At 38.5% G+C, this 23,994-nt stretch overlaps 1 protein-coding gene across 1 annotated transcript in view; it reads right to left on the bottom strand.

Annotated features, from left to right (window-relative positions):
- Positions 1 to 23,994, bottom strand: part of kremen1 (kringle containing transmembrane protein 1) — a 51,375-nt gene that overhangs the window by 9,017 nt on the left and 18,364 nt on the right. Inside the window, 2 exon segments of the mRNA XM_056746176.1 lie at positions 12,356 to 12,447; positions 19,727 to 19,889. Of these exon segments, the coding sequence (XP_056602154.1) occupies positions 12,356 to 12,447; positions 19,727 to 19,889 (255 nt within the window).

Below are 23,994 nucleotides of genomic sequence, written 5' to 3'. Positions count from 1 at the left end.
ATTGTTTGTGTTTCATGTTTGCCAAAAAGGAAATCAAGTAAAGAAAATAAACAGGTGATTTGGGTTTGTGTGAATGTGCTTTTGTCTGCATCAAACAGTTATAATGACAGTGAATGTTAAATAAGAAAGAAAAAGGTTGGGTTCCAGACTGGTGATAAGGATTAAAATGCCGCCTCTAAGACATCTACTCCAGAATACTCCAAGAATCCATCTCAACACAAGTTAGTACTTGTCAGGCCTTGTTCCGCTTTCTGGATACAAAGAAAAGTTTTGTTTTCAAAGAGATACACACTAGGGCTGACTGGGCCACACACACACACGCACACACATTCTGTTTCTCAGTAATAATGTCAATTCCAGCCCAACAGCTTCTTTACAGAAATCCTTGATGTTGCAACATATGCAAAACGTTTGATGGACAGCGAAATTACAGCAGTAGAGAAATTAAAAAAGTCAGTCAAAACACAAGCGCTGTGAAGTTGATCTCCATATGAACTGATCCCGAGCGGATTTGTTTAAACTAAAACTACAGAAAGTGAGTGTTAAAGGGACATCTCTACCCAAAATGAGAAATCTTTCTTTATTCACCCTCATGCTGTTCCAAAGCCGCATGGCTTTCTGTCAACCGTGGAATACAAAAGGAGATGTCAGGCAAAATGAAAGCCTCGGTCACCATTCACTTTTTTGTGTTGCACAGAGCAAGCATTAACAGTCCTCAAATCTTCTCATGTTCCGTGACAGAAAGAAAGTCATACGGGTTTGGAATGACATGTGGGTGAAAAAGTGGTGACCATTATTAGTGCTAACCCTTAAATAAACCAGGAGGAGAAAAGGCCCCTTTATACAGTATAAATGTATCAAAGCAAGCACCTTTTTAACCACTTCATGGCCACTTACATGATAAAGCAGGTGTTAAGAGTATGTTTACAAATTACATTAAACATATTTTTTTGACGAAAATCATGTTTTTATTATACCGTAAGGTTGCTTAAAAAGAATTCATCAAAACTGCAACAACAAATTTATGGCACCTCGGGGTCAGTGCTCAACATGCAAAACATGTTCAACCCACATGACGTTTAGTCTAAAATCCTTTCTTAGTCTAAAAACAGACAATTTGCACAGTATAATCCACAATCTGTTCCTCTCATTAATCAAAAGTACAAAAACACACTACAGTTGGCACTAGACTGTGTTCCTCCCCTCTCATAAATCTAGAACGATGTCTACATGAATGTGTTAAGTCAAACACAGGCCTGTTCGAGTTGACTTTGTCTGAAAAGCGAGACGTTTCTGTCAGAAAATTAAATGGAACACTGAGTGCAATTATAACGGACAAAAGCCTAAATAACACTGATATACTCTTTAAGCAAACAGAAAGTAATTTTTACTCTCCCAGATGACTAGAACGGAAAAGGAGAAAGAAACGTTCTGGACCGCTCCTTCACCACTTCAATGACAGAAGCGTTGATGTTTAAAGGGGAACGTTTTGTTCTCCTCCGGAGGCTCACGGGAGATTAAAGACTGCGACAGAGCGAGCGTACCTCACCGCCAATTCATCTCTGTTTAAACTCTCATCAAGCTGGGTTTCCCTACCGCTGAACAAAAAGCGCTCATCTCTCCCAACAACACAGCTGGTGTGACAAGGCCATGTTTTTCAAGTTAACGAAAACTTCAAAAGGCTTATCGAGAATGCACCTCGCCGTAAAGATGTACCGAACAAGGGCAATAACTGCAAATATCCTCGCTTTAAATGCAAAACAACTGACTTCAAAGTCTAAGGTGGAATGCGAAGATTTTATAACAAGCTTGGTTGGCGAACGTGACCACATTACATGTGGTAATATGCCTCGCTCAGACTGGCCTCAGTCCAGATACGTTCACAATGGAAAGATGCAACAGCGTATACACATGTAAAATGGTAACGCCAAAGGTTTTTATGGGCCCTCTCGGCATTTTGGGTCTAAAATTAAACCTAGTTGAGAATGTGGGGGTCTATATTAAACTAAATGTATAAAATGAGGAAAATACATACAAAAACAAAACTTGTTATCTACTATCATGATGAAGGCATACGATCACATAAAAGTATCTATATGACAAGATTAACAAATCACGGCTATGGTGGGAATATATATTTTTTGCTTAAACATTACAAACACATATTTTTTTCTATGGAATAACGTATCGCATGCGCACATAAATCATTCATAATAAGACCACAAATGTGCATTAGGACAGTAAAACAAGTTATTGCGCATTTATAGGTTTTTATTGGAGGACAATGGAGAGTTAGGATAACAGGTAGGCTGGCCATACGTGGCATTTTTACCGGACATGGAGACGCAATCATTGTATTTTCATCCTTACCTTGAAATGTAACCGTTGCTTTCCTGAAATAATAAACCGCGATGACGTATGCGCCCCAAAAATGCAACCTCCAGGGAATGCAGACAGTTCAAAATCCTGGCCTGGACGTGTCCGGGAAAAACGGCGTGTATCGTAACCCTTAATCTAGGCGAGGTGGATAAGAACATGGGTTTGGAAAGGACCCCGAAGCGAAACGTAATCTCGGGTTGCCCTAAACACTATTGCGCAACACATCAACACATGGCTATTGGTGTTGACTAAGTAAAACATGTTTAATTTGGACTCATGAACATGGAAGTGAATGAAAGTACTCTTCTAACCATGGGGAGTCTGTATTTCTCACCACTGACCCTGAATCACAAGACCAGAGGTACATCATAAATAATCATAACAGCCCTCTTCTGAAGAGGTAATGCTCCTCCATCTCTTCCTTCAAAAACTCTACAGTGACGGCAAATGGCTTTGAATTCTCTTAGGGGCGAGCGCTAGAATATTGTTCAGAGGAATGACGCGGGTCCCTGGCCTTATATTGCCCATCATCACAGCTACAGTGACTCATCTTTGCTTTTCTAAATCCAGACTTTCATTATTGCAGGGCCTGATGGGGGCGACGCAAGTGTGATAGACATGTCTCAAGTCCGGTGAAGCAGAGCGGCAGGCATAATAGCATTGAAAAGGGGAGAGAGAGAGAGAGAGAGAGAGAGAGGGAGAGAGAGGATTAAGAAAAGAAACACCCATATAACAAACAAAACAACATCAAACGCCTCAGTTCTTGGCAAACGCACTTGGCAGGAACCGAGGATAAGCGTGTCTGAGGGCCTCTCTCTCTCTCTCTTTCATTCTCTCTGTGTGTTATTAAAATAAGGTAATTATAGGCATAAATCAGATGACATCTGGGGTATGCCTTTTTTTCTCCTCCTTTCTTGCAGAGGATTGTGGGTGTTTCTTTTTCTCCAAAATACATTCATAAGTTATTTTCTGTGCCACACCCAGCAGACGCTGCCAGAAACACTTTTAGCCAGGATAGATCTGACAGAGATGAAATATTAAAGATTGTTAGTGCTAATAGGACAGCGCGCTTATAGATTGTCCACTCTGACCTCAATAATGTCAAGGTAAAAAGCTATGACAAAAAATACAAATTATATAATACACAGTTCTTCCCCCCTTTTTGCGTGTGTGTGTGTGATTCTTTGTGGATGCGTGCGTGCATGCTTGGCCTTTGTTTAGGAAAATATCCTAACAAATAAAAGTGAAACATTTAAAGAATAACATGGACATCTAGATGTGTTTACTTTTTATACAGTGTGTCAAATTTTGAATATCTAATGATCTTCACATGTTTATGTGTGGGTTCAGTTTAGTGGATAGAAAATATTATTTGAATGTTAGGAAAACAATGGAAACCAAGAGATCACCTCGATCTCTCTCTCTTTCTCTCTCTTTTCAAACAGGGCACACACTGCTTCTCTTGTCTTATTGAATGAATAAAGTCTCATCACACTGCTAAAGCCACAAAAGATTAGACAGTCCAACCTGATGAACTCGACATACACAAAACCACGCACAGCATGATACCTCACAACATGTGATTCATACAGCAGACACATTCCTCTTGCTGCTGCGACATAAATTCATTAACACATTTGTGATTGTGTCGACATCAAGCGCTCCCACAATGCTCCAGATTTCCCCTCAGGGGGTTCACACATGTTGACTTGTAGAAGACTTTTGCCTTGTCATTGTACTGTTGGTCATAAGAGGTGTTATTAGGGAGGTAAATAGGACTTGGAATGGACATATGAAGTCATCGTATGTGCATAGAGTCAAATCAAATCACAGGAACAGTAACTTCTTCATCTTGCTAGTGGTTGAGAAATTACCACTTTGAAAAGGTAAACAATGCTTGTCCAAATGAACTTCCTGTGTCAGTTTTTTAACACTGCACAAACATTTGAACAAAACGTTCATTGGGAATCTTTGTAAGATTCGAAAAATAAAATACAAAATCAAACCGAAAGAGTTTATTTTTCCAGAATGTGTTTTACCTGGAATTCAAACCCACAACCTCTGCACTGCTATTTAACAATTAACAGCTGAACAATTTTAAGTATAAATTATAAGAAAGAAAATGTCAAATACACTTATTCTACATTTAAAAGACAAAAAAAGTTCATACAGGGCAGAGGACGGTTTTGAAACCCCAGCGGTTACCTAGTTAAAGATGGCACTTCACAGTTTAATTTAATACATCTATAAAATGACTATATTAAGCAGAAGAGGTTTGGTTATTGTTGGTTAATCATTCAAAAACATCCCTTTTCTGCTTGTCTGTCATTAATTCAGATAAATTGTGTTCCTGTTTTGGCTGCCACCCTCATTACAGACACACTTTTTAGCCCAGCATACATGTGTTTCGGATTACCATTTTTTCTTAAAGTTATGACAGCTGGATCGAACCGACATGAATTTGTTGATGTTTGGGATCATTTCATAAAAAGCTATTATTAATAAACTTTTGTTTTCTGCTAGGGGAATTTTGTTTATGAGTGAGATGTTTCTACCTAGGTTGAGTTTTCCTGCACTTTGCTCATGATCCATCGTACATTTAGCAGCTGGGACTCGCACAGTGAGAGAGGAGAATCAAAGTCAGCGAACATCTTCAACCTTGTGAGTCTGAATACGCCTCGCAAAGAACATAAAGGGACACATGAGCCCTGCTGCGCAAGCTTGCGGGCGGCACACTTCACCACCTCATGCCTGAGGGCGTGTTACGACAGGTCCAAGATCAATACTTTCATCTCCACAACCTTCAGGGAGCAAGCACAGGCTTAATTAAAGATGGAGGGAGGTGTTCTGAACAGAAACTGTATAATTAGAGCGTTTTCGGAGTGAAGATGACAGCGACAGCACATATGAAGAATGACAGGAGCGCTACAGATCTCGTCTCTCAACTCTGCCCAGGGTCATGCTAAAATAGCATGTGGCTTTGATCACCCAAAACATTATATGGTCTATTAGCATCTGCTGAGTTGAGAAAGTAGGAGTGATTTGGCTCATGGCATGTATAAATATACAGTATAAACACTAAACATTTTCAATATTTTTTTTAATAAAAGTAAATACATCAAACCCATATAATACCACAATTGCAATTATGTGATTTGTTTTGTGACTAAAACACCCTTTACCAATAATTGGTAAAAATGTACTGTACCTGAGTATTTCCATTTATTCTGTGGTCTTATTGGCTGCTTTTTCTTCATTTTTTGGTTAAGTTGATATATAACAAAAATATACTTATTCATAACAACAAGAAAGTAATATTATATAGACCACTTCGGAAGATGTAAACAACGCTGGTCCAGAAAAACCTCCTGTTTTACTTTTTTGACACTACACAAACGTGTGAACAAAATATTATAATATATTATACATAAAAACTTAACTAACATAAACTAACTAAAATAAAGAATATGTTAAATACATAAATATCTTTGCTCTAATATCTAAAGATTTAATTATATATTTGCCATTTAAAAGATAAATAAACAAAAGAAAATGACCAGAGTTTACATCTTGCAAAGTGGTCTATACAGTGTATACACAATATAATCTAAACATAACCGCGATCCACACTCAAACACATCTGTGACTGAGAACTAAGCACGGTCCTTGACAAAACAGTAAATATACAACTTTAACAGGTGCTGTTGTTCGCTTAACAAAAATAAACGGTGAGAAATGCAGCTGGTTCCTCTCAGAGACAGGTGAGGAGAAATGAGTCTCTGTAAACAACAGATTCTTTGAAGTGTGTGTGTGAGAGAGGGGCGAGGACACTGTATCTTTCTGGGTCGCCTGTCTGTTTAAACCAGTCAAAGTATTTGGCTATCACATACGTTTTAAATCTCCACAGGTATGCTGTAAGACAGGTACATGTCTACATTGAGCTACATTACCTCAAAGTCCTGCCTAAAACCTTTTTAAAAGTCAACTACGCACATTGTGTTATTTGAGCAGTTCCTAATGATCATAGTAAGGCTTTGAGCCCCTCCATTACACACAGAAAGCTACACCTGTCTAACATTTTCCTTACGTTTTGCTATTCTGATTCAGTGACATCACTTGGTCTAAAGTCACTTGGTGCATTATTTAGATCAACCGGAACCAGGAACACATCCAACAACAAATGATGTACTTGTTGCATCAAAGAGTGCAGAACAGTACTCTACTCTCAGCCAGTCTTGTCTTTTTGTTCCAAGGTTACCGCAGGATGCAGTTCATGCCCAGACCTGATGGCAGAGCTGAGAATGGGAAGCGATGACCTGACAAGAGCTGAGATGATAGAGCTGGATAAAGGACGCGGCAACTTGACACAATTTTTCTACAACACTTCAAATGCTATTAGATTGTTGATGATAATCTTGAATCTATAATTTACCTTATTCGTAAGTTTATTAATTTTTTTATTTAGCCTTGTTGTGCAAGCTGAGCTTGTGCAGAGGCAGCAGCTTTTGCCAGAGGGGAACTGGAATCCCCTGGTTGGGCCTGGGTTCTCCTGAGGTTTTTGGTTCCTCGCCACCGTTTGCATATTGTTTTGCACTATTTGCCTGGCCGGGGGGGGGCTGCTTTAGAATTTAGAAGTTAAACATAATTAATATTGCATATAAGAATTTATAGTCCGTTTAATATTTGACCTGTGGTTCTCTCTCCTTAATCCCAAATGTGTGCTTTCACTATGCGTGTGTGCGAGTGTGTTTGTTTGTGTGCGTCTATGTCAATGTGTGTAAGTATGTATGCATATTGTGTGTGTGGAGCATTTGTATGTCTGTCTTTTGTTGTTTTCACCTTTTTCTTGTTTCTCACCATAACAGCCACCTACATAATTACTACAGTAAATCTTGATCTAACGACCTATGCAGGCAGAAACATCATACACAAATCATAAGCTACAAAATAAAGCTGTCTTCATCCTAAATAAACATCATAGCTAAATAAATAAAAATATACAAACATGCATACTAAACAAAGATAGCTGTTGGCAGATATAGTGCATCCTTTTAGAAAATGATTGTCTAATGTTGAAATGATAATTAGGCAATACAATTTATATAATACTGTACAATATATGCAGTAAAGCCTTTTATATAACAAAAGTTTATGTGACATACAGAGAAGGATGGGTACACCTTTGTACAATGTTTCACAAACAATGCATTAAACATTCATGGTTTGGTCATACCACCACATTTAAAAAAACTAGGAGAACAATACAATCTAAAACATACCAAGGAAAGGTCACTGCCCTTAAGCACAAAATAAATAAATAAACTAAAAAAAAGGAAGAAAATCTCTCTCTTGCAACTGCCTGCTGGTGTTTGGGTCAAGTTCTGTTCTTTTATTCGCTGATCATTTCACACAATGTAACAAATAGAAAAAATAGCCTCGGGTGTGCATACACGTGTCAATTGTGATGCTACAATGGCCCTGACTGCTTTCACATTGTAACAGCTTCCCCGGAGCTAAAAGGTCCAACAAATCGGCCTGCTTTCAATGCCAACATTGTGGGCATCTTTTTTAGGGACTGCCACCCAAGAGCCATTCCACGGTATCCAGGCCGAAACAGGAGAAAGCGGGTTGTACTTGATACAGGCGATGCCCCGAGAACTTACAGGAATCTAGGACGCGACACAACCGGATGGGTTACAAACCAAAGCGCATGGCGCACACACACACACACTTACGGTAAACCAGACTGAAATCGGTGGGCACAACATAGGAGATAGCTAGCTGTAACAAAAGCTGTCCTAAATTTGAGAATAATCTCAGCCAAGAAGGGCTTTTGTTGGACGGGCTTTCAGGCATAGAAATAAAGGGCATCCATATAGATGAACGTGTGCATGTGTGCACATAGCACTTTTGTGAAATAGGTCACCGAATGCAATTGTGTAACTCAAGTATCCACAATGATGTTTTAAATCATTTTTAAGAGATAACTTATTGGCCCAAATGAGCTGAAATTTTCAAATTTAGATATGGATCACCGAAAATCACTTGTTTGCTGGCAAAAAGCACATTTCAGCTCAAAATATGTGTAATTTATGTATGAATATGTATGATTTAGCATGTAGCAAAAACATATCCCTAAAAATAGTGAAATAGTGATGGTAAAATAGTAATAGCAATAGTGATATAATCTCTTATAATGCAAAGCAAAAAAGAGTGTCAGGCGAAAAATATGTGTTGGGATAATTTGGACCAAACCAAGGAGGTATTAAAATAAGTCAATATAGCCTTAAATAAATCTTACATACATAATTAAATCTTACATATATTTGTTTAACGTTTTGATTCAGTAATAAATGTTCTGTTGGTTGTATTTTGATCAAACGTTTGTGTAGTGTTAGGACCAGCATTGAAACATCCAAAGTGTTCCGTCAATTCCGTCATAATTTACTCAAACCTGTATGACTTTCTTTCTTCTGCAAGATCCTTGGTAACCAAACAACAATGTTCCCCATTGACTTCATTATATGGACACAAAATCACTAAAACCATGAAACCACTGAAAAAGTCATATACAGGTTTTAAACAATACGAGGGTGAAAAAATGATGATTTCATTTTTATTTTTGGGTGAACTATCCCTCAAAGACTATGCAATGTCTTATACTGGCTCTGCAATGACAGTAATGGTTTTGATTGAATTGTTCCCAATATGTTCATGGCATACTTTATAAACACACATTTTATGAAGGTGATCTACTCTGATAGTTTCCTGGTGCATACAGCTATGTTATGTTATGATATGTTAAAGGAGTCATCGGATGAAATCCAAATTTTTCTTTGTTTAAGTGCTATAATCGGGTCCTCGGTGCAACTAGCAACCCAGAAAACATGAAAACAAGATCCCAGTAAGTATGTTTGCCTTTCCCGGCAAACAACTGAGAAATCGAGTTGTTCAGATTTTGCTCCAGTTGTGATGTAAAAGAAGGATCTTATTATAATATTACCACTACATAATTATGTCCACAACGCTGCCGCTACAGTTGCTTTCACAAGCGACATCGGTGTACGGGACGCCATGGGTGAAGGTAATGGACAACATGCAATATAGTCGCTGCACACAATCCTAACCTCAGAAGAGACAGGAGTGAATTTATTTTATTTTTAGTGAAAATCCCTCAGAAACCAAAAGTAAAAACCTGCTTGTTTGCGCGAATCACTTCAAGAGTGCTTTATAAACCTGGGACAGTACAAGCAGGATTAGCTTCAAAGTTGTTCCTCAAGAGGGATCGAGACCAACTGACCGAGACAAAGCTGCCGATGTGAGTAATTTTTATCAACATTCTGAATTGACGTACATGTACCGTATAAATAGGAGGATAACGTTAGCATATGATAGCGAAGAGAGCTAAATCAGTCACAGCCTAAATAGAATATTCAAAGCCAGTGTAAAACTTACTCTATATTAATATGTTATTTGGCAAATGGGCACTTGGAGTTTTGCTTTATGAATGTTAATACAATATGTGGGTTAATATGTTCAGCTGCACCAAGCTGTTTGTTTTGCCAATGAACGGGCGAATACTGCGGTTAGTTTCATTAGTCTCAAATCATTCGTCCTCAGGCTGAAAAACCTGTCACAGCATACTAGTTATGCTCTCACGTTGTGTGTGTAATGTTATAACTTGTCAACGACAAGCACTAAAATCAATGTAAATCCGCTGAGATCTGCAGGTGCGCATTCCGTGGATTTTAGGCAAGCATACACGCACAACGTGAGCGCATTAGGATGCCCTGTTTGCTGTGACGGATTTTTTAGTCTCCGGTGGAATGATTTAAGACCTCTAAAACGAAACTAACTGCTGAGGAGTTCAGGAAATATAATTTACCTAAACGATTGCCATGGCAGTCCTACATATGTGTTGTGTTGACACGCCGGACGGAGTGTGCTGTAACTCATTATCATTTAAAGCGGGCGTGTAACAGTGTTTCATGCATTCGGACTTCTTTACAATGTTAAACGTGCTGTCTTCTCATTCTTAACTCTTTCACCCTCATTGACGAGTTATCTTGTAACTTAAAAATACGTCAATCAGTGTTTGTACTGTTGTACAGCAGGTGGCGCTATTACACACCACTGGGAAAAAGTACAGAATCCCAGAACCTAGAATGTATATGTTTTATCGGTTTTTAATGATTGTTCTGAGTGGAATCTGGGAGGAATCTTTGACAAAAAACGTTAATTGTCTCAGCTGTTTAATCAAAGTGATGCATTTTTGAAGAAACCTACCCACATCTACGGAGTAATAAAAAACGAACAAATGAAGATAGAAGAATATGGTTTCTTTTGTTCAAAAGCGGAGACTCTGTTCTTTCATTTGACATATTGTTTGTCCATATATTATTTACAGAAAATTTACTGTGAGCCATTAAAGTTGGGTGAAAATGTTAAAAACTGCTGGCGTAGGCTCGCAACTTTTTTTTAAAGAGGCTGGCGGTGAATGAGTTAACATGGTCAACGAGTTGGCCGTATTATGTAGTGTTTCTGTGCTCAATAAACTCCCCCAGCGATAGTACAGGTTTTGAAAAAAAAAATTGAACATATTAAACTGTTTTGTTTTGTTTGCTTATTGGACAATTCTCCCAGAAAAGCATGCGGCACGGCCACACGGCAGCATTTAGAGCAGGAGAAGGAGCATGCCCAGACGTCACTTTCACTTGTGTGCAGGAGAGAGAGAGAGAGAGAGAGAGAGAGAGAGCATACATGTTTGTTTGTTCACTTTATTTGGGTGATGAATGTTATATAAACTGTGGATATAACACTGGATTTGGAGACAGTTTGAAACTGATATATGGAGCCGTCCCAGCGCTAAAAGATGTCGGGCATGCGGTGAGTGAAACTAATGTCTGTGTTTTGTTGACAATGGGTGCGCACGTGCTTTGGTTGAGCCTACACCTCCCCTCCACACGTGAAGCATGTTTTCGGAAACAATCGTAAAGCTGCATCTATCTTTTATAAAATGATCAAACTAAATACTCTTCGAAGATACAAAGTATGCATTACTACTCTATAGGTACTCAAGATTAATATGAGATTGGCGGAAACCTGTGTGTTACGCCCGCTTTAAAGAGACAAGCTCCAAAAACAGGTTGCTGTGAGCATAGCTATTTTTGACGAGGCAAAAAGGGTTTTGTTTACACGGCCATTGAGTTTTTTTAAGCAAATATGTTCCAGACATTTCATGAAGACCCTAATAAATCATACAAACTTGCTGAAAGTACTCATTTGATGAGTCCTTTAAGGCCCAGCCTGTGACTGTGAATGGGGTGTGATGAGAGATAAGTGAGATGAAACTAAACAACCTATCAGTTTACGCACACACATTCGCTCTCTTTCTCTGCCAGTACAGTAGAAAACACGCTTAGTGGGATTATACAAATATGATTGACAGGAAAATGAGTTTGCACTCGTATACACATGCACACACACATGCCCTAAAGCCAAGCGTAGAAAAACATATTCATTAATACGAAAGAAAGAAAGAAAGAAAGAAAGAAAAGAAGAAGTGACATTAGCCCTAGAAAAAAAGACTTTTCATTTACAGTAAATGGCAAGGGAGAGAATCGCCTGCCGGATGCATAAGAGGATCTTTGAAATGATACTGAATGGAAGTTAACTCATGAATAACCATCTAATCACTTTCTTTGAGGTGCATGCATACCGGTTTACACACTCACAAACACTTGTGTATGTTCTCTGGGTGGAGAATACAAAACCATCAAGTGATGACAGACATCGCAAAAAGCATCTCTGGATGCCAGGACACTGCGATCTCTGGTGGAGCAATTACAGTAATTTTTCCTTCCAAAACCGATCAGAATTATGCCATTTTATAATGAACTTAATGGGGACATGTCTAGGTCTTTCTTTGATTTGTGCGTTTCATTCATTCAGATTTTTTTTGGACTGAAACACTCACTCTGACAGCTAAGAATATCGCAGTATTTCCAGTAGATTCCATCCTCAAGATCTGCGACGTAACACCAGGGGCGAACATCTCCATCTGGGTTCCTGAGGAAGACAGAGAGAGAAAGAGAGTTAAAACCAGATTCAGGCATATCTGTCACACTAGAAAAAGTCTGGTCAGTCAGGAAGAAATACCCCCTACAGCGGGAACCTATGTGCTTTATCGAGTCTCCTCTCCCTCAGCCCTCTCTATCCAAGCATGTCTACCTCCAGGCTGGCGTCTACCAGGAATGGCTTTTGTTTCCTTCCAGACAGTGACCTGCAGAGTTCTCAGTCTTTGTCTGCTACCCCTTTAAGCTCTCTGGTGTGTACTTTAAAAATTCCCCTAAACCCCAAGAAGCCTCCAAACACGTATGGCTTACAACAGCGCCGCAAGACGAGACCGTGATTGGACGATTTCTTCACCATCATAACTCAATGGGTTCCCGCGTCGTCAGAGATGGCAATAATTGCGAGGAGAGCTATTCTTCTTGTCTTTGAGGAGTCACAATGCAACATCTTGAGCTCGGCCCTCAGGCGACAGCTATCTGATTTCAGCCATTGTGAGGTGGAATCAAAAGGGCGTGCTACGGTCTTTTCTTCCCCTATCAAAAACACTTTCTAGCTTCTCTTCACAACAGGAAAGTGTATTGAGTGAAGCATCTTTTCATGTGCTGCTTTTTGTGTGTGGGGAAACTTAACCTCGAGTTGGAGTCAGCTAAACATGGTCTATTTTTTTCTCTATTTTCTTTTCTGAAAGTGAGATGTGTCCCGACAACCAACCCGGTTTTTCGAGTAAAAGGGTGTGTTCTTGAACATTGTAGACTGCAACGATAAATCGGAAAAAACTGCACACAATTTGGCAGTTGTCTACTGCTTTTTTCCACAGCTTATCAGTCAAGTACGGTTGAATGCTGCATCTGAAAACTAGAAGGTGCTCTCGTGCAGAAACTCCAAATAAACACCAATTCGCCGTTCTTTAAGCCTCCTCAGGTATTTTCATGACAATGAAGTAAATTTAGAATGACGGATGTTGCTTTTTCAAATGGGCGTTATAAGCGACTCAAACTCGCACTGCTTTTAGATCGAGCAGCATTTCCTACCGATCACAGAGCCGTGCTTTACTGACAAACTGCGCATGAAGTATAACCGCAGACTTTGCGCTATCATAATCGCTCAAATTGCACACAATATTTTGTGTTAACCACAATTTATGGTGCAGCCCTGTGCACAGATGTTAAATAATAAATGATTCAGGTAAGACACCTGTTCAGACTTCAGTCTTCAGGGCAATTGAGGTTCAATATAAAAGATAGGATTATACGTTATAAAAGGACCCTACACACAGCACACAAAGCACCTCCTCTCTCGTTCTTGCGCGCATATAAACACAATTCAACATCGTGCCAAGTTCCTATATGACATCATTTGATCCAGGCTGTCATTGGGGTCGTGCAGCGATCACTTTAATTCATCTTGCTGTTTAAAACCTCTAATCACTGCCCTCCTTCCCCCAAGGGTGAGAGAAAAGTACTGCCATGCTGAAGACCGAGGTGCACTCCCAGACCAGATATAATAGTTGGCTTTGATCACCAAAGCACAGCCCAGTTCGCCCTCGGGGTCTCCTTGAGATGTCGGACGTGTGCATGCATATATGCGTGTGTGTGTTTTTTTATGATGATAAGTGTGTGTATGTCCAGATAAGCCTGCGGGGTCGAGTCCCTCCAGAGAGGGAGTAAAGAATCCCAGCACCTTTCATGTGTTACCACAACGAAGCCGGCATCATCTGTCCCGGCTGGTTAATGGGATGGGGAATTACCCCTGCCTTCGAGAAGAGGGGGTTTATGATACTCAAAGGCTTTACAACTGCCCGTAAATAAGAAAAGATCTGTTTTGTCTGTCGACTTTGACAATGTAAATAGCCAGATAATGTTTATGCTTGTTTATGATGTCTACTTGTTTCACTTTTGTGTATTTATTGTCACTTTTATTGTTACTTAACAATGCAAATGTCTGCTTAATGACTCAATATACTGTGCATATTGTGTACCTTTTGTGTATAGTGTTTATAATGTTTTCCTTTGTCTCAAACATTTCTCATCAATTTCTTCCGAGACCAAACTACAATTATAGCTTTATGTTCAACACAAATCTATTTTTTGCATTTTATGCATTTGACTGATGTTTTTATACAGTAAATTCAAGCTAAATATTATTTTGTCAGAGTGTGTATTCCCTGGGGATCGAAACACAAAGCTCTATCAGTTATGACACAGAAAAACTAAAAAAATAAAATGTCTTATAAACTTCTAGGTTTATCATTAATTGAAACTTAGTTCCCCAAAATAAAGATTCTGTCATCTTTTACTCACCCTGTGACATTTCAAACCTGTTTGACTTTCTTTATTCTGCTAAACACAAAAGAAGATATTTAGAAAATTCTTGGTGAAAGAAATCCGTTGCTCCCCATTGACATGTTGAGTTTTGTCTCCATACAATAGAGGTCAATATATCTATATAACAGTTTTCTATTACCAAGATTTTTCAGAATATCTGCTTTTGTGTTTTGCAGAATAAAGTGTCATACAGGTTTGGGTGATTCAATTATGACAGAATTTTCATTTTGGGGTGAACTAGCCCTTTAAGTCTCATTCGCTCCTATGACCAACTTCTGAGCAGAAACATGTTCTTCTGGGTGGGTGAGATAAGCAAATCTGTGTTGACCACCAAGATCATTTGTCACAATAGATCTGTGAATAAATGAATGTGTAAGAACATTCTGAGCACTTATGGTTCATTGCAACTTTAACAGAACACACTCTCTCACTTTTTCTTTTATGCTTTTTCTCTCTTTAATTTGTTTCAGTATTATTGGCCATCTGAACAGAGACAGAACCAGCTGTTCTTGTCTGGACTGCTTTCAAAAGCTTTTCTTTAATAACCGCTTTCCATGCACCACGATCACAAAATGTATGATAAACGGCAAAAATTCTGGCACAATTTTTTTAACACCGAAAGCTTGCAAAATCTATAGTAGGGAAAACTTCAAAAAATCCCTGCCACACTTTTAGCCTGCGGCAGAGAACGTGTATCCAAAGCAAACACGAGGGAACTTTGCCTAATAGACTCTTTGCTTGGTCAACACGGCAAACATACACTATTAAGACCCAAGAATAATACCAAATATGAAGCTGCTCAAGAGGTACAAAGCGATTTTAAATACTTTTCTGCTGGTGAATAGAGCTACAAAGTTTCTATGAAATCATTTGATATTCGGCTGTCGCAGTCTATTGCGATTCTCAGATACAAACACACTGGCTGTATTACGAGCAGATACAAGCACAACATCACCTCAATGAACTCATGTCTGAAAGCTTCTAATGACACATTCAATTTCACAGCCAAGCAAACAGTGTAAACAATAACAAAGAGAATCAGACCAAAAGCCCAAACGGTTTTCTGCAACCATGTGAAGTCTTGACAGATTGAAAATGTAGTCAAAATAAAACATTAAAGGCTCCCTGAGAGAGACAACAAAAAATCCAAACTTTAAAAAAACATGAAATGACTTTAATAGGACAATTTACTTGAACGTGAAAGTGGTGTGAACTGACCTTTAGTTTTGGGGTTTTGCTGGTAAATAAATAAATGGGCATTTTTAAACCAGTATATAAAAAGACATTTTTCAGAGGTTTGGTCTGGCTGTAAGATCTAGAATCGGGATGTGGGTGGCTTCAAGTCTCAGAGAAATCAATGGTGCTGCTGACCTTACTCTTTGATTCTCTGATACTTCATAGTTGCATTTTTATTTACAATTAATAAGATGTTTCCTCTAAGCCCAATCTCTCAATGTTTTTATGTTTTACAGTGTACAATATATAAGAAATGTGAGGGCTTTTAGGAATTGGCACCGCCATCTCTCTCTCTCTCTCCCTCAACATGCCAAGTTAGCAATTTCTCCTTTCAAGTCAAATGGCGTGTGGAAAAGCCAACAAAGAGATGCGAACACACTTTATGACATCATTAAAGAAACACACACACTTGCAGATTTTCTAAACCATTCCTCTCATACACAAATAGGAAAATAAAGCAATCACTACGCAAATAATAACTGTCATGTTTCTTTAAAAACACACACCTGTCTCCTTTTTACCCGCCTCATTCTAATCCTAAAAAAGAAAACCATTTGATCGGGGATGAAGCAATGCCTTAAAATAAATGGATGGACAAACAAACGAACAAACAGACAGACAGAGGATATGTAAGAGCTATAAAAAAACATCCTTTAAGAGAACAGACAGACCGATATAAATAGATAGCATATAAGATTGATAAGCAATTAATCCTTTAGACAGACAGACAGATGAAAGAGTACAGACAGACATACAGATAAATATAAATAGAAAGACAGACAGATGTAAGAGTACTAAAATACAGACTGACAGACACACACACATAAATATAAACAGAGAGCATTTGATAATTATAATCAATTAATACTTCATGACTACAGACAAAGAGACTTTATAAGCAATTCATCCTTATAGAAATTAACACTACGAACAGACAGACAGACAGACAGACAGACAGACAGACAGACAGACAGACAGACAGACAGACAGACAGACAGACAGATAGATAGATAGATAGATAGATAGATAGATAGATAGATAGATAGATAGATAGATAGATAGATAGACTGACAGACACGTGTAAGATTGATTTAATCCTTCACGAGTATAGACAGGCAGGCAGGAAGACAGACAGACAGACAAACAGATGGACAGGCAACATTTAATATCTATAAGAAATTCATCCTTATAGAAATTAAGAGTACAAACAGACAAACAGTTTGTACGGTTTACAAGCACTTAATCCTTTATGAGTATAGACAGACAGATAAATAAATACATAAAATAGACAGATAGATCCATACATAGACCGGCGACATATAGATTCATAAGCAATTCATCTTTTAAGAGTATAGACAGACAGAAAGACAGATGGGATGTAAGAGTTTTCAAGAATACACAGATAGATGTTAATGCTGCTTTGGCAGTCTTGCTCGATGTTCTGGAGCCAAATTCTGGAATCTGTTATGACACAGCAAGACATTCCTACACACCCAGCAGACATAACACCTCACAACCGTGTGCCTAAAATCAACATTGATGTTCCTGTCGAAGAGCTCTCCCTCTTTACCTAATCTCTGTCTGCCGCTCTGAGTCTGGCTTTCACTTTCCATATCATCCAGTCTGCTGGACCTGGACACACGTGTACTCTCACATTCCCCTTCCCAAAGAAGAACATTTAAGTCATCTACACAAGATGTTGCATTTTTATTTGGCAAGTAAATAAAAGCATAAAGTGTGTATTTTGCACTAGATTCCAAAAATATTATTCCATTGGTTTGACCAATGACATTATGATTATGTCGTGGTGGTCATGTGCATGTAAAAGGCAACTTTCATCTCTTTCATTGTGCTGTGATTATGTATTTGAGTCGGAGAAGTGACATAACAGCTGAAACGACTACAGTATGAGAAACTCTAAACAGGCTACACAGTGTAACACATATACAGCCAAAGAATGAGCCATTTTTCTCAAACAGACAAACTTCGAAAACATTGAGATGGTGGGATGTTACTATACATATGTGAATGAACCAAACCCTTCTGCATATTGTAATCTAACTGTGATTAAACATCGGTTAGATGACCAACTTGTTTATTACTAAAACAGGCCTGTGACCCTACCGTTTTGTTTGGTTCTACATGATTCATAGCCATTGAATCATCTTGAAATCCATTAGGGCTATGGATTGTATATAGCAAACTCACTTTTGAAGTATCTGTCTCTCTTGCTGAATGGAATAGGAGACTGTCGGTCATCCACACTGTCGCTCTACTATGTATTTTGGTACCGAGGGATTCGCAAAAGTAAACTTTTCAAGTCTACATAATAGAGGGAAAGAAAAAATAAACTGGAGTGCTACTTTATGAGAAATGTTTTGAGCGCAAATGCATCTCTCTTACAACGTGCTTTAAAAATGAATTCAGATGTAAAACTTGGTGATATAATCAAATAGTGAGAGAAGCAATGACACATGTGTAATGTTAAAATGATTTATGGCGTAGAGACAACACCCTTAAAGTTATAAATGTGTCATTAAAATTCATACATTACTGAAAACACTGTGCTTTAAGACACCCCTTTATGGGCCTTTTCTTTCGGGACATTTAAAGGGGCGGCACACCCTTAATCGTTTTGGTTCAAACAATCTTAAAGGGACAGTTCAGCCAAAAATGAATATCCGGTCTTCATTTACTCCCTCTCAAATTGCTCCAAATCTGTATACATGTCTTTGTTCTGATGAACACGGTGAAAGATATTTGGAAGAATGCTTGTAACCAAGCAGTTCTTGGCCACCATGGACTACCATAGTAGGAAAAAATCCTTTACAGATTTCTTTTTTCTGTTTACCACTAAAGAAGATTTTTTTTGAAGATTGTAGGTAATTAAACCGTTCTGAGGCACCATTGACTACCAAAGTAGTTTTCTTCCCTACTAAGGTAAACAGTGCCCCAGAACTGTTGCTTACAAACATTCTTCCAAAGAACATAGAAAAGTGTGTAAATGATGATTGAATTTTTGGCTGCCCCTTTAATATCCTCAAAAAGCACAAAACAGTGTTACCATTTTTTTCATGGTACCAAAATTCAGCTGTGTTAACCATATAATGAAAATAATAATTGTTCACTTCATATTCCATTCCATTCCATTTTCTACCGCTTATCCGAACTACCTCGGGTCACGTGGGAGCCTGCGCCTATCTCAGGAGTCATCGGGCATCAAGGCAGGATACACCCTGGATGGAGTGCCAACCCATCGCAGGGCACACACACACTCACTCATTCACACCCCTACGGACAATTTTTCCAGAGATGCCAATCAACCTACCATGCATGTCTTTGGACCAGGGGAGGAAACCGGAGTACCCGGAGGAAACCCCCGAGGCACGGGGAGAACATGCAAACTCCACACACACAAGTCGGAAGCGGGAATCGAACCCCCAACCCTGGAGGTGTGAGGCGAACGTGCTAACCACTAAGCCACCGTGCCCACCTTCACTTCATATTATTTATTCTTAATTTTTTAGATTTAGCCATAGAAATGTAAAGCAAGACCACTACAGGAGGGAGGATCGTGTCCCAACTGTTTAAAAAATGAGACAGAATGCACAAACTTTTTAAGGTTTTAAAATAAGACTATGTATAAGATTTTTTTTAAACAAACAATGAAAAACTACTGGGGATTCTATAGAACAGAACTATGATTTCCTTACCTGCAGAAGTTGTGTGGCCCAAGACCTCCTTCTCCATTGGGATATTTGTTGGTGTTGTAGGGATGCTGGTAAGTCTCGTTCCAGAAGAGACAAGGTCTCCCTCCTTGCAGACTGGTCTGGTTCTGTTGACCTCTGTAGTCCTCTCCATTTGCTGTATAACACTCTGAAAGACACAAGAGAGAATATTCTTAGAATCAAACTCTTCACCACTGACGGGCAATATGCAGGCCGATTGAAATATCCACAATGGTTTAGGCGTGACTTTTCAGAATTATGAAGGATCTGCAAGCATCTGCAAGCCTCATAGCTTAATTCCATAACTGAAAAAGTCAAACGAAATGAGAACTTACTCTAAACCCCTATTGAAATATAAACCCTCTTTTCAAAGAGAGTAACCATCGAGGAGATAAAAGAACTTTACTTGACCAAAAAAAAGAAACAGTAAACATAGAACATATGCACAATCAAAATAAATAAAAGGATAACTATTGCATCAAAGAGTATCTGTTGGTATTTCTATGGCAGACTTCAAAGCGTTTCATTTGGACGGACTTCTGGTTTGAATGAGGAATCTGGTGCATTGTGAGAGGAGGGATTTAGACACAGGTTTACATATGTGGGGTCTCTCAAAACCTGCCAGTGGCCTCTGATACCATCTGCATATTGATCTAAGTCTCTCGATTGTATTCTAGATATGATCGTCCTTACTTCTATGCAATCTCTGATGTAAAGTCCCTTGAATGAAAATTTTCTCTTGATCTGAAAGTGGATACTTAACTGTTCCAGTTTTCCAGACAAAACCATAAGAGCAAACATATTGGTTTCTTTCACTACGAAAATACAATTTTATTGAATATTTTTAAATGGATGACTGATAACATAAAGAAAAAGAGGCCGATAATGCAGCTCAGATTGGAAGAGTTAATAACAGATTTTGATGTATTATATTCACAATATAATTCCCAAAGTTTGACGACTTTGCTATTTTGAAATGTGGAAAAATTAATCAAGTGCCTCTAAACTTTAAAAAAAAAGGCCTTTCAACACTTTGGCAGATTCTGTGATGATTATTTCCAAGTTAAAATTACCCCAATGTGCATCAAGCCCTTTCTTCAGGGAATGAACAGAGTATCACAAAGCAAGTAAAAAAAAAAAGACACCATGTTCCTAAACTAATTTGCTGCAATTATCAAATGCAATGAACAGTCCTTCAAATAAATCCTCACTGATAGTCTTTTTGATTTATGTGAAGATTTTGTCCACATAAAGAGCAAATGCATGGATGGCTCTGAAAAAGACACATCTAAAAAGCGGGCAACAGGACATTTGCACTTTGCTCACACAACCAAAACAGTTGTCTCCGATCAGAATACTGAGCCTAAAAAAACACAGAATACTAGGAAAGTGTCCAGACAAAACCGTGGAAGTCCTGCTTGCTAGAACCAAGAAAGAAAGTAAACCAGGCCTTATAAACTCGTAAAAATCACAGGCTTTTCTTTTGGTGTCATGTAGGTTTTAATTAGACTCACGCAGGTGGCAGGATTCAAAACCGGCCCCTGCTGTCACATGAACTCTGCTGGGTTTGTGGAATTATGGAGACCATGTTTTTTATGTCTGAATATCAATTATTAATGTTAATACAATTATTAATATTAAAAAAAAGTATTATTAAAAATAACATTATTTTTAACAATAAGTATTAATATATGTAAATAAGATTATTTATAATATAGTATATGAATTATATTATAAATATTAATAATATTATAAAAATACAACTAAAAATAATATTATTAAAATTAATTAGGGTTACGTCTTGTTTCATGTACGTCATAGTCTGTGTGATTAAAAAGGAATTCACCCAAAAATAAACATTCTGTCATGAACTTGTCACTGTATGTCTGTATGTATTTCTCTCCTCAGTAAAGCACAAAAGGTGAATTAAAAAAATTCTGTATTATTCTATATGAAATTTCTGTTTTAGACCATCCTATACAGTCAATAATATGTAATTGCTGTCGAAGACAACATTTATAAGGATAAATTTAAATACTCTAATCGTAAAAGCATATACAATATTTAACATATATATATATATATATATATATATTTTCAAATTTGGAGTTTGCCCAAAACCTTTTTATTTAATTATATATAACTGAATAGCAAGTTTATCCCCCCCAAAAAATCTAAATGTTGTTTAATGGAAAGGAGAGACAGCCACATCGGTTTTGGCGAAACATGAGGATGAAAAAATGATAAACCATTACCTTAATACTTCATCATTTCAAAACAGCACTAAAGGTTCATCCTGAAAAATCCACTTACAGTGACACATTTAGATTGTGGATTGACTTTCATAAAGAATGCCAATAAGTAATGCGTGACTGGATGATGCTGTTATCCGTTAGGGGTCGGTCGATAGCGTCTGTCGCTGTGCTGAGCCCGGGGACTTCACGGTACATTGGCGAGTCACACATCTCCCAAAGCAATCATGATTTCTCCTTTGTAATTTTGAGCCAAGTTAATGCCAGCCAAACCATGCATTACTAATGGTACAGATGCCCTTCATTCCCACTATCCTCACAGCACCGGACTCATTACTCCACTTTTATGTTTCTTAATGCACACCGGCGCAAAATAGCATAGAGACAAAAGTCACTTCAGGAGCAACTTTTCCACCCCAGGCTGGTAGACATCTTGCTGCTGTGGCTAACCTCGGCAAAAAAGGTTTCCAGACGGGGCGGCCGAAATAAGAAAGGGCCCGGGAAGGGTTGTAATTAGCAGCAACTTAACTTGATGTGGTCGGGAGGCATGATTACATTGCGGCGGTGTAGGAAAACAGCGAATAGATGAGGAAGAACCAGATAAGAAGGCCCATCATGGAGATGAATGGGTAGTCAAAACCCAGTGTGGCTTGCTGAGCCGGCATTCAAAGTAACACCAAATTTGGAAGAAGCGTGACGTTTTGCGCTCGTAGGTTCGTGAAGATGAGCTTTCCCTGTAACAACAGAAACTCTGACTATTCCTCGCTGTGCCGCTAAGTTTCCCCGGTATCGCCATGCAATGCCTTTGTTGTGGTCAGATCACAGGCCTTGATGAGAAACAGAGTCTCGGCCGCATGAAAGGGCGAGCGGAAAAAAAACTATTAAACGCAAAGCACACTGACAGAAAAAGAAACACGGATCGGGAGGAAAAAGGAACCGCCCACATCGGGTCAGAAACAAGAGGGTCTTAAAAACGGACAGAAGTTGATTATTTGCAAAAGAACTACAAGCCCTGTTATTATATACGTAAGGATTCGCTCCTAATTGCTTCCAGATTTAGTTTGCGGATCTTTATAAAGGACAGACTTTGTAGTCGTGACCAGCACAAATCAAAACAAACGAAGGGTAGAAACGAATTCAGTTTTTTGATGAAGGGTTTGTGATGACTTGGGCACTAGGAAAGGTGTAAAAAATGCAAAAGGGGCCCGAGCTTCCTTTGGGTGTCATTCTGTGTCACGTTAAATGGACTGAGAAGACAATGGCAGAGACTAAAACAATATTCCAGTCCAACTAGTTTGTTGAGCCCTGGGCATAGCTGAGAAACTTGACGGGGCTACGGGACAAGAAGCGAAAATGATTATATATAAAAGTGACAGCGGAAAACCATCTGCTCATCCAGCGCATCATATGAAACAGCCTGTCTGTCTGCCTTAGGTGGTACAAAACCAACTGGAAAACTGCTGGAAAAACTTCAAGGACAAATAACCACTTAATGTCTGTAAACAGAAGCCTCGTAGATTTATATTGGGAACTATTATCAGATGCCAGTTCCCAGTAAAAAGACTTAAAGGGATAGTTCACCCAAAAATGTTTTTTCCTCATTTAAACACCTTTATGTCATTTCAAACCAGCACGACTTTCTTTTATCTATAGAACACAAAAGAAGATGTTTCGAGGAATTTTGATAACTTAACAACCTTGATCTCCATTGACTTCCACTGTATGAACACAAAACCACTGAGACATTTCTCAAAATGTCTTCTTTCGTGTTCCACTGAAGAAATAGTCATGTACAGGATTTGAATGACATGAGTGTGAATAAATGATGCCAGAATTCTGTCTTTCATATTGTAGAAGCCAGACATATTAGACAGATACCAATACAGACAGGTTGCGTGACATTTCCTCATCCTTGAATGACACAAGTAAAAAAATCTAAATTAAAGACAGGTTTACTTGCAGCAAGGATGAACTGAATGTACCGACCACAAAAAGTTTGAG

Source organism: Triplophysa dalaica, chromosome 4, assembly GCF_015846415.1.
Source record: "Triplophysa dalaica isolate WHDGS20190420 chromosome 4, ASM1584641v1, whole genome shotgun sequence".
In the NCBI taxonomy this organism is placed as follows: Eukaryota; Metazoa; Chordata; class Actinopteri; order Cypriniformes; family Nemacheilidae; genus Triplophysa; species Triplophysa dalaica.
Note: the sequence above shows the minus strand (reverse complement) of the source record. Positions and strands in the feature narration are given on the sequence as shown.